Source organism: Eptatretus burgeri, chromosome 1 (assembly GCF_056783735.1).
Source record: "Eptatretus burgeri isolate ZD-2024b chromosome 1, Ebu_testis_v1, whole genome shotgun sequence".
Lineage (NCBI taxonomy): Eukaryota > Metazoa > Chordata > Myxini > Myxiniformes > Myxinidae > Eptatretus > Eptatretus burgeri.
This window is the reverse complement of record NC_140961.1, coordinates 39,135,200-39,146,576: the sequence shown is the minus strand read 5'-3', so window position 1 is coordinate 39,146,576 and position 11,377 is coordinate 39,135,200. Positions and strand designations below refer to the sequence as shown.

At 45.8% G+C, this 11,377-nt stretch overlaps 1 protein-coding gene across 1 annotated transcript in view; it reads right to left on the bottom strand.

Moving 5' to 3' along the window:
* RARS2 (arginyl-tRNA synthetase 2, mitochondrial) overlaps positions 1-11,377 on the bottom strand; it is a gene marked incomplete at its 5' end in the record, with an annotated part of 37,896 nt that overhangs the window by 7,890 nt on the left and 18,629 nt on the right. The window contains 5 exons of the mRNA XM_085880215.1: positions 5,676-5,800; positions 9,129-9,205; positions 9,420-9,480; positions 9,564-9,659; positions 9,840-9,946. Of these exons, the coding sequence (XP_085736341.1) occupies positions 5,676-5,800; positions 9,129-9,205; positions 9,420-9,480; positions 9,564-9,659; positions 9,840-9,946 (466 nt within the window). The remainder of the gene's footprint in view (positions 1-5,675; positions 5,801-9,128; positions 9,206-9,419; positions 9,481-9,563; positions 9,660-9,839; positions 9,947-11,377) is intronic.

Here is an 11,377-nt window from a genome sequence, read left to right as displayed (position 1 = left end):
AACGCGACCAAGGTCGTGGTGGAGACGCTCGTCGCGGGACCCGAGCCAGGGAGATATCCTCCTTCCCCCGAGCATCAACAACCCCCTCCTGTTTCCCCCCGCGCTGAGATAGTGCGAGAAGGGGGCCCCGTTCCCACCCCATTCCAGACACTGTCCGCGAGGCCCGCGGAGTCGGGGCGCCACCGCCATTTTGCGGCTCATCATCAGACGGGTAGGCCCGACGCGGTCTCGGCCCCAGGCCCGTCTGCCCCCATCATCCTTGAGGGTGGTCCTTTTCTTTTGCTTTGAGTATATGTGTTGTCGGCGCCGTCTGTGAAGTAAAACTGTATAAGTGTTGCCGTGTGCTCGGTAGTCGGTGGTATATCTGCATTGTGTTTTGCTTTTACATTTGCTTTTTGTGCATTATTGTGTGTTTCTTCTTCTTTTACATTTGCTTTTGGTGTATAATTGTATATGTGTGCTATCCGTGTGCCATCGCGAAATAAATGTGCTTTATGTTGAACTGTTTTTCCCGTTTCGCTTCGTCTTTTCCTCTATTGAATCTCCATCTCACTTCACGTAAAGGGTTGGTCGTGAGCTAAATACGCCCAATAATTAATCGAACCGTGGAGGCCGACGATAACACCGCTCGGTTATCCCGATAGTACGGAACGGGTCGCTTAAAGTGGCCCGTGTCCGAAGTCGACCTGCGGCAAGGTGCGATCGCCCGGTCTACCCTCCGTGTGGGTACTTAGGTAGGTCGAATTTGGCGAGCAACCCTATCCCACGCGGGGGGCCGATTGGCACGATCGTGGTGAGGCCGAAAGGCCCACCCGTGACTAGTTCCCGGCGTTAGTCCGAGAGGGTCACGACGGGATTGTCTGTCCGGTGGGTGACGTGCCGCGATTCGAGTTACGTGGCCGCTCGCACGCCGGCGGGCGCGAATCTGCAACAATATGTATATGTATATATATATATATATATATATATATATATATATATATATATATATATGTATATATATATATATGTATATATATATATATATTGTTGTGGTTACCAAATTCGCAAACCATCATTCAGGTCCCTTAGGTGAGGTATCTCGGTAAGTACATGTGTAGTTAGGCCCAAAACCCGTTGTCTAGTGGGAATTCATGTCATTTATGCGTGCTGCGACTCTTCAGGATAGCCGTTTTTCTTTTGCTATCTTTATTTTGGACCAACCGCCATGATTACCACCACAACCACAACATCAACCACCAACCACAACGCCGCTTCACCACAACCGCCACGACCTTCACGTCACACCTCGCAACCGTCGCATCGCCACCGTTCTTGCGCCGCCTGTGGGTACCGGTGTTGGACTCGTGCAGGGCGCGCGCCGAACAGCGTGTACAAAATCACGGATTTTGTGCTTCAAAAACGGATCAAAAAGCATTCACGCCCACTTTTTCTCGGGCCAATGGGGAGCGAGGTGAAAGGTCGAAGGGAGGGGGTCAAAGGCGAAGCCACGGGGCTTATAATAGCGACCGTGTTCGTCAGTCCAGAGAGTAGTAGAGTAGGAGAGTCGGGAACAGAGAGTTAAGACTTCGCGGGCGGTGGAGTTGGCAAGAAGGAGCTGGTCGGCGTCGTGTGTTGGAGTCGGAGCGGAGGGGACGGAGCTGTGGAGAGGCGGCAAGGGCAAACGAGGGGGTGCTCGCGTCGTGCAGGGAGCTGCACCCCAGGGAGGCCGACAGCGCGACCTGGCCGAGGTGGAGACGCTCGTCGCGGGATAATAAAAATCCTCTATACCCCGAGCATCAGCAACCCCCTCCTGTTTCCCCCCGCGCTGAGATAGTGCGACCAAGGGGGCCCCTTTCCCACCCCCTACCAGACACTGTCCGCGAGGCCCGCGGAGTTGAGGCACCATCGCCGCTCCGCGTCTCATCACCAGACGGGTAGGCCGACCCGGTCTCGGCCTCAGGCCCGCCTCATCCTTGAGGGTATTCTTTCCTTGGTTTTGGGTATGTGTTGTCGGCGCCGTCTGTGAAGTAGAATTGTATAAGTGTTGCCGTGTGCTCGGTAGTCCGTATTAGCTCTGCATTGTGCTTTCGCTTTTACATTTGCTTTTTGTGTAAATTGCATTGTGTCTTTTCTGTGTGCTTTTGGTGGAATTGAATGTGTGCTTTCCGTTCGTCGCGAATAAATGTGCTTTGTGTTGAACTGTTTCCCGCTTCGCTTCGTCATTTCCTTCATTGAATCCTCATCTTGCTTCACGTAAAGGGTTGGTAGTGGGCTGAATACGCCCGATAATTAATCGAACCGTCGAGGTCGACGATAACACCGCTCGCTTATTCTGATAGTACGGAACGGGTCGCTTAAGTGGCCCGTGTCCGAAGTCGACCTGCGGCGAGGTGCGATCGCCCGGTCTACCCTCCGCGTGGGTACTTAGGTAGGTCGAATTTGGCGAGCAACCCTATCCCACGCGGGGGCTGATTGGCTCGATCGCGGTGAGACCGAAAGGTCCACCCGTGACTGGTTCCCGGCGTTAGTCCGAGAGGGTCACGACTGGATTGTCCGTCCGGTGGGCGACTTGCCGCGATTCGAGTTACGTGGCCGTCAGCACGCCGGCGGGCGCGAATCCGCAACAATATATATATATATATATATATATATATATATATATATATATATATGTATATATATATATATATATATATATATATATATATATAAATATGTATATATGTATATATATATGTATATGTATATGTATATATATATATATATATATATATATATATATATGTATGTATATATATATATATATATATATATATATATATATATATATATATATATATATATGTATATATATTGTTGAGGATTCAGGGGTGGGGGGATTTGTACGAGTGCATCAATCACTGTCCGTAACCTGTTTGGGTTTTCGCACCCTACTCTCGACAGCCAAATGTTACAGATTCGGCGCCACCCTAACCACCGCCGTCTCCGGGATTATAACGCCGGCTGGTTCGGCACAATTCTCGGGTTATACGTCTTGAATCACCATACCAAACTACACCTGTACCTTGCCAGCTGGGGGAATAGACCCCGGTTACAGACTGGTTTTGTCAGATACCGAGCGAATTCTGCCAGTCTGTAACCATTTTGGTTTTTATATCCAAATCGAGCGGATCGTTCCTCGGCGCGGCACGGATAAATTCAAAGCGGCAACTTCATACGAATCAGCGAGATTTATTGGGGACATCGGGGAACACGACACAAGCAAAGCATTCATGACAATGTTATAATTAATCTATAACCCGTTCTTAAATATGGAGCGACGGATTACGGGTTTCGAAGGGGACCCTAACGAGATACCCTTAAACAACATGCAGACAAAACATGGACAGCATGCAGACAAGACACAGAGTATTTGGTGATGTTTCATGGACGAGAGGAAAGTGTCAAAAGCACGAATGTGGCTCGTGACAAGCCGATGTCTACGGATTCGAGCGCCCAAGCTCAAACACGCCGCGTGGCAAAATGGCGCTCGTCTATGTGTCGCAGCCCTCACGCACGCAGCCTCGGCGCGTTCAGACCCCGCGAGGTCGACTGCACCAGAGCGAAAGATCGATGGTGGATTTCAGCTGATTCTCCCAAGGTCCAGTATACAAGTCCAGGACTGGCCTGTTCACCAGACCAGGCCAAATTGAGATGTTGGGCTCCACAGGCTGGGTCCATGGAGTTCCAAGACGTAGTCGAGCCGTGAGGTGAGCAGGGACAGTCAGAGGCTCCGTCACTGGACTCCAGATGAACCTGTCGATGTCTCCTCACGAAAGCCGATCATGCCCCACCTCGGCGCTCAGTTTCACCACTGCCGATCGCAGATTCGTCGCGCTCAGGTTCAGCTTCTCTCCCAGCAGATTCACACTGCCTTTCCTTTGCTCGCTCGCCTCAAAGCCCGATCGCACCCCACCTCGGCGCTCTCCTGGCACCACTTGCCTTCCCGGCGACTGCTCGCCTCCCAGCCGACTGCTCCTCATGAAAAACCCATCGCGCCCCCTCGGCGCTTAGTTTCACCACCGCCTTCCCTGGCGTTCCTGCAGTCTTTTCCTTCACTCGCTCGCCTCAAAACCGACTGACTCCTCCCTTCAGTTTCACTTCCTTCTCTCGGCCACTCCCCCTCTCAGAGCTGGGTGGGGACTATTGTCCGGAGAGAGGAAGGAAGAAAAAGAACCTCTCATTCCACCACCAATGTACGAACAACAAACAACCTCTTACACCTCCCGACACACGTGTAGTGTCCATTTACCGAACAACCTGGCTAAACATGCATTTAATGGGGGATCTGAGCTAATCCTATATTTAGTAACACACTAAGGGCCATTTCCGCAACAATATATATATATATATATATATATATATATATATATATATATATATATATATATATATATATATATATATATATATATATATATATATATATATATATATATATGTTGCGGAAATGCTCGTTACACTCCATATATACATATATATATATATATATATATATATATGGAGTGTAACGAGCATCCCCCCGATCTCCATTGGACATCGTCCTACACCAAAGCATCACCTCCAATCCAGAGGCTTCAGCTCGGTGACTCCGTCAAACAGACAAAGATTACATGGCCAACATCAGTTAAATATGAAACGCAGCCCCCCATAAAGATTTCGGGCTTGTTTGCCCTCATCACAACGGCATACCAATAAAGACCACTTTAATAATTTGAACATTAGACGCACCTCCTGACTGTTATGGTGAGCATCGCCGCAGATGATATCTCACATGGATAAACCACATAAACCGCAAAGGTCCTTGTGGAGGAATGGTGCCACCATAGCTGGGTTGCAATGCACAAACCACTCATTTCAGAAGGACAATGCTCTAGTCCACAGGGCACGTGTTGTCACTGGGTGGTGTATGGAGCACGAGGACCAAGTTATCCATCTTCCATGGCCCTCCAAATCTCCGGACCTCAACCCCATAGAGCATGTGTGGGACGGTCTGGAGAAATGCCTAAGGCAACGGTTCCCACCTCCATCAAATCAACGTGAATTGGAGGACTTCCTTGTGGAGGAATGGTGCCACATTCCTGCAGCACAGTTCGTGACCATTGTTGATTCCGTACTGGATGCACCTGGTGGCCCAACACCCGATTAAGTGACATTCTGTTGGCCTTTCCATTTTTTCCACTACCTGTAGCTCACCTTTGGGCTGTCAAATCTGTTTTCAATTCTCGGGCCAACTATAAACTGTCGGATTTGTGCTTAGCAGTCAGGTCCCCGAGACAGATGTTAAATTGGGTGTCTGATCCGCTAAAATTGCTTGGTAAATGTTAAAGAACTCACAATGTCTTTCACGAAGTGCAGGCAAATTTTTTTATGGCACCCCGGCCAAATTCAAAATTACTACCATCTTCAGTCAAACATCAGGCCTAACCAGCCTAATGTTGAAAGAATTGGGCAAAATAAAAACTTTCCCTGGCCGACTTCACAAGAAGGTGGGAATTACTGTATAAAATTGGTGCTGTTAAATTAGTAGTAGTAGTAGTAGTAGTAGTAGTAGTAGTAGTAGTAGTAGTAGTAGTAGTAGTAATAGTAGTCGTAGTAGAGACAGAAGAAGAAGATATGTATCTGCCTTTCACAGCTTCCTCTGAGGTTCTTACTGTCAGTACTGGCCATGCTGTGCAGGGCTCTTATTCTCGCCTCATCCAGCACATCCTCCAGGAAAACGACATCTCCACAGCGAGTCTTCATTCCGAGTACACGTCCAAATGGCACATGTTGGCAACTGTCACATCCACATCAAACAGAGTAAAAGAAAGAGAGAAAAACAGAGAAAATCGAGTTCCTTGCTATATTCTGAAGGTGGATTACAAACTTAATGATTTGCCTCATTTTGTAGACTTTCCATAAAATGAAATAAGTATTGTAAGAACTGACAAGACATGGCTGTCTCCAAAAACATGATTTGTAAATTTACTGAAGTTGCATTTGTTGTTTAATGATGAATTATTTCATACAAGCATTCAAAGTGAACAATTTGTTAACTACGATGGCACTCGGTAGAGCTCATACCTCCCTCTGCCAGGCTGAACAATTAGCGTTTTGTATCTCACTGATAGGCTGGATCCGGACTTTAACAAAAATCGAATCAGCTTGTTCTTGTCACCTATCCAACTCATCCACCAAGTTGTTTTTTCATAATCTGTCCACAACCTTTTGAAATATTATGCTGTATATTGCTTTTGGCCCTGTCACTCAATGTTGAAGAATCACTTAAAAACTAGATGGTATTCATGGAATACCCCGCGGAGTCTTGAGTAAGGACTTGGCATGAGCAGGGATGCCAAGAGGAGAGGGGAGAGGGTGTGGGCGGGGGGAGGGGGTAACCACTCAGGGGCCCAGATCTAATAGGGGTCCAAAGTTATTCCTTATATTTTTTGTTTCATATAATGATTGTCTGTGATGATAAAACACCAGGGACAGCTTTAATTTGCGTCTCCCTGCAAGCCACTCAGGGTGATTCCCCGGCTTGCCATGGACAGATGCCCTCCCTCATAAAATAAACAACTGTGGGAACAATTTACATAATCACAATCAGGGCAATGACAATGACGTAATTGAACACAGGAGTGTTCCTTTGGTATCCAAGGACATCTCCACACATGGCTCACAGACTTCCTTTCCTGTCGCAGCCAACGTGTGGCCCTTAATGAAGTTCTCTCATCCCCTCTTCCTGACAAGGCTGGAGTTCCTCAAGGCAGTGTTCTGGGCCCTGTTCTTTTTCTGGTTTTCATCAACGATCTCTCCAACTCTCTGGAAAATCCTCTTTATCTCTTTGCCGATGACTCCACCCTCTGCCGTACCATATGTCTTCCCTCAGATAGACAAGCAGCAAACTCTTCACTCTCTGCAGATCTGGATAAAATCACAAGCTGATCTAACAGGTGGAACATGTCTTTCAATCCGGACAAATCTCACACTCTCACGATGTCTCTCTGAAAGGACCGTCTGGAAACCCCCACCTTCTACTTTCTCAACAATCCTCTTGAAGAAATCCTTTCATTCAAGCATCTGGGTCTCACTATCTGCCATGATCTTTCCTGGGAAAGCCACATTTCCAAGGTGGCCTCCAAAGCCATCCTCCGTCGTGCAAAGTCCTTCCTTGGTACACCTGAGCTCCTGACCACATGCAAAGCTTTCATCCACAGCCTGATGGAGTACTACTCTACCCTCTGGGCTGGTGCTCTCGCCTCTCACCTTTCTCGGCGTCAGGCTGTGGAAACCAAAGCATTTAGGATCATTAGTATCTCCCACAATGTGGCTGAGTCTGGGTCTCTCACTCTCTCACCACAGGCAGGTCGGTGGTCTGTCTGTCTTCTACCATCTCCTCTCTGTCTGGCCTTGCCCCACCCCCACTGCTCTGTCTGAGATATGTCCCACCAATATTTCTGCAGGGTGCTCAAGGTCCGCCAGTAACCCCCTTCTGGTAAAACTACCAAAATCAAGAATCACTGCTCACCTTCACTCTTTCATTCGTCTTTTTCACCACCTTTCGAACAAACTCCCACACTCCAATCTCACTCTTCCCTCCAGGTCTTCAAAACAGCTATTCAGCACCATCTCTTATCTTCCCCCATCCAAAACCACAATCTTTTCTACCCACACTAATCCACCTCAACCCACCTCCTTCATATCCCCTGCTTTCCTTCCTGAAAGTCCGTGTCGTGTCGATCTTGTTTACCCTGTGTACCCCGCCCCATCCCTCTCCCTTCCACAGATCTCCTCATGTCTCTGTTCCCCACTGTTTTTTTTTCCTGCCCTCCCCCCCTTGTCTCCTGCAACTCTGTTATATGTTCTGTGTGTTCGCTCTCATACGAGCCTTGGCAGTGTATGCAAAAAAAAATAAAAAAATAATACTTTGAAAAGTTTTTGATGTACACTCAATATGTGCTACATCAAATGGTCATGTAACATGTGGTAAAGTTTCAGTTTCCTCTGGTGAACAGTTTTCCATGTGCGTGCTTAACAAATTGCAGACATGTACGTACGTACACGACCGAATGCTTAACGAGCCTGGGCTAATTATAGTATCCGGATCCGGATCTTCAGCAAAATCTTATAAAGTTGTCCTTCTCACACACTCAACCTGTCCACCAAATGTTGTCCGAATCCATCCATTACTTTTTGAGACATCCTGCTCACAGACAGACAGACAAACAAACAAGCCAGTAGGTGACATGGGTGGTCGCTAGACTAAGGCGAATTTGAAACATCTAGATAAGAGAACACATCAGATGGCATTTTTGCTGTTTGCTGTTCCATACAGGAACATGATGAGCAACTGTCCATTCATCATTTGTGTTCGATTCCCTAACCCTACGTTAAGGAATCCCAACATGAACGTTGGGGTGAAAGCATATATTAATATAATTGCATACTAGTCAGACAGTTTTTGACAGATCGGGCTGAAAATTTTTGACAAATAGGTTGATTATAGTGCACATAAATGCGCGGAAGGCGATTTTTGATTTTCGAAAAAAAAGTTTTTGGATTTTTTCAAAAATTTCAAACTCCCGTTGCTAGGCGACAGTGTTGCCCATAGCAACGGTGCTCAAAAGCATACAACTAGATCCTGGTATGACCCTACCAGTCAAGTTTCATCAAAATCGGTTGACTCCTCTGGCCTCCAGAGCTGTCCATTACATACAAACAAACAGACAGACAGACAGAAAACCTGAGAAAAACGGTCATCCAGCAACCACCTAACAAACAGACAGAGGTGAAAACATAACCTCCATCCACCATTAGTGGTTGAGGTAAGGATCAGCTTTGGGAATTCCGAGTTTATTTTCATTTGCTTTTGGAAAACTTTGATCAATCACGTTCATCTTTGAGATTTGAGATTCAACCTTAAATATGAATGCTGTGTTCAAAATAAATAAAACATCAATACATAATTAATTTTGAGTAATCTCACACAGTTTTAAATGGGGGAAAAAAGAAGACAAAAATGTACGAGTATCTCCAATCACAGACCCCCAGATGCATTGTACAAATGTTGGGAGGGTTGCATAAAGCACGTCAGGTCGTGTCGGAATCTGACATGAACTCACCGGTTTGCCCAAGAATGGCCCATTCGCTGCAGGGTGAGGAACACCTGCTGGAAATGTAACTCCTGGCTGTGGTCTGTCTGAACAAACATGGATTTCATCATGGATTTCCTTTGCAATCACATTGAAGATTATTAGAAAACTTTATTTGCCTCAAAATGTTTATGGTTCCTGCTTATAATAATCTCCTTCAACAAAAATACTCTTCGTACATAAGCATGAATATCCTCGAGTTTTTGTTGTCATAAATGGTATTTGACTGGGTCGTACTGTGTGCGTGAGCGTGGTTCATACCACATAGTACATGCGATCAAATCGATGCCTCTGCATACGATCAATTGCCGCCGCTAGGTCTCTGCACACAAAATTAAAAATGAGCTTCATGGCCAGGAATCAAACATGAGAAAGAGCATGTGCGGCTGAACACCTCACAGTTACCTGGTAAGGTAGAGAGATGATCCATCACTGCGGGTCACAGTCGCATAAGATGACATATCTTGGGATGGAGAAATGTCCACAACTCCCGTGCCTTGTCTGCCAAGAGATGTCATGTACATTTTACAATGTACAATGGTCATAGTGTTTTGTGCAATGTTGCTCGGTATGTCGCACATCATTTACAGTGAGTGCTCTGTGACTGGAAATGTGACATCATTTACGGTGATGATCAATGCCTGCTCAGTTGTACAGTACATGCAGAGTGCCCACTCCTACTCGCTGATTTGCAGCAGGCCTTGGTCACGCAGACGTGAAACGACTTCGTGCACGGCGTTCCTGTATTGAGATTCACCGTCGTATTCATCAAATCGCACGCCCAACCTCTGCCGGGGCACAAACACACTTGAAAGGACTTGCAACTGCATCGTCTTATCTGGATCTTTCGCGGTAAACAATCCAAAGCACGTCGAGCTTTGTCTGACGATAGGTATCCATCGTTTCCTTAACAGGTGCATCAATGTGAAACAAGGCTATTAAAACACACCAGCATCGTGAAAAAACAGAAGAAGATTTATCAGTAACAGCACCTGTTTTTGATCATCACTTATGACACCTTCATACTTTTGTCATACATTTTGAGAATATGACCATTGTCAAATTTAAAATCCTGTGGACAATGGATCATACGTTAAAATATGATAAAGATAGATTTCGGAAGTTGCTTGGTGTATGCCGTTGGGTGGACTGTTTTGTTTTTGTTTCCAGTACTCTACGGCTCATGGTGAAGCTTGTACACAAGTCACATTTAGGATAAAAAAACAATTGTGGAGACATCAGCGTACTTTTACATGAATTGCAAGGGCTGCATATTCAATTTTCACCTGCATTCTATGTGCCATGAGAAAGGGATTCAGACAGGAATTCAAATCCAGGTTGGGAAGAAAAATGTGACATTTTTGTTACGGCTTCTGATGTCCACAGGCTCGAATACCGCAATACACTGATGGCATTTTCCACAAATGTTTGCGTTGCTGCCACTTGATATTCGCAGTTTAGTGAAAATCAAAAGGAAAAAGGTTAATCAGATACATGTATATGCTTTTAATGTTTCCATCCATAAGCTTAAGTTTTGTGTCTGTACCACACATTTTAAAGTAAAATCTGACTGAGTTAGGTTGGGCAATCTGGAAAAAATAAAAACACCAATAAGGACAGGAAGGGTTGAAGCATAAGTTGATGGAGACAGTCATGTGGATAGGTATAAACTGCTTTTCCACATCATGGTTCCAGAAATCTCTGTGAATGAATTTTAGAGTGCTGTGCAAGTTGAAATTTACATTCACTTAAATAGTGTGAGTTGTTGATTGTTAATTCCACATGTAGGTTTCAGAAGGTGGAACGGAGTCCTCCCAGGTCTCGAAGTATCCACCTCCGTTTCAGTAAGGGATCACGAGTCATGGACCAAGCTGTGAAGTTTTCTTGTTCTCAAGGTTTTGTCCCAACGGCTCTTTTCAGGATCGTCACCGAACCCCTGACAGCTTTCAACTGCAGTTCATTTGTCGTAATATTCCCAGGGATGATTTTTAAGATTTCCCCCGAGGTTTTTCTTTATCATTCCCATTATCACCAGTACATTTTCGACGTTCTTTAACTTCCAAGATCTTTTCACTTCACTTTTGAGAATTTGATTTTGTTTCTTGGGGAGAGATAGGTTTTCAAGGTCCACCTCGTTCTACGCAGGTATTCTTTGACAATTGTTTTGCATGTTTTTGTGACACATTTGGTGGCCCTCTTCTACTCCAAGGTAATGTATT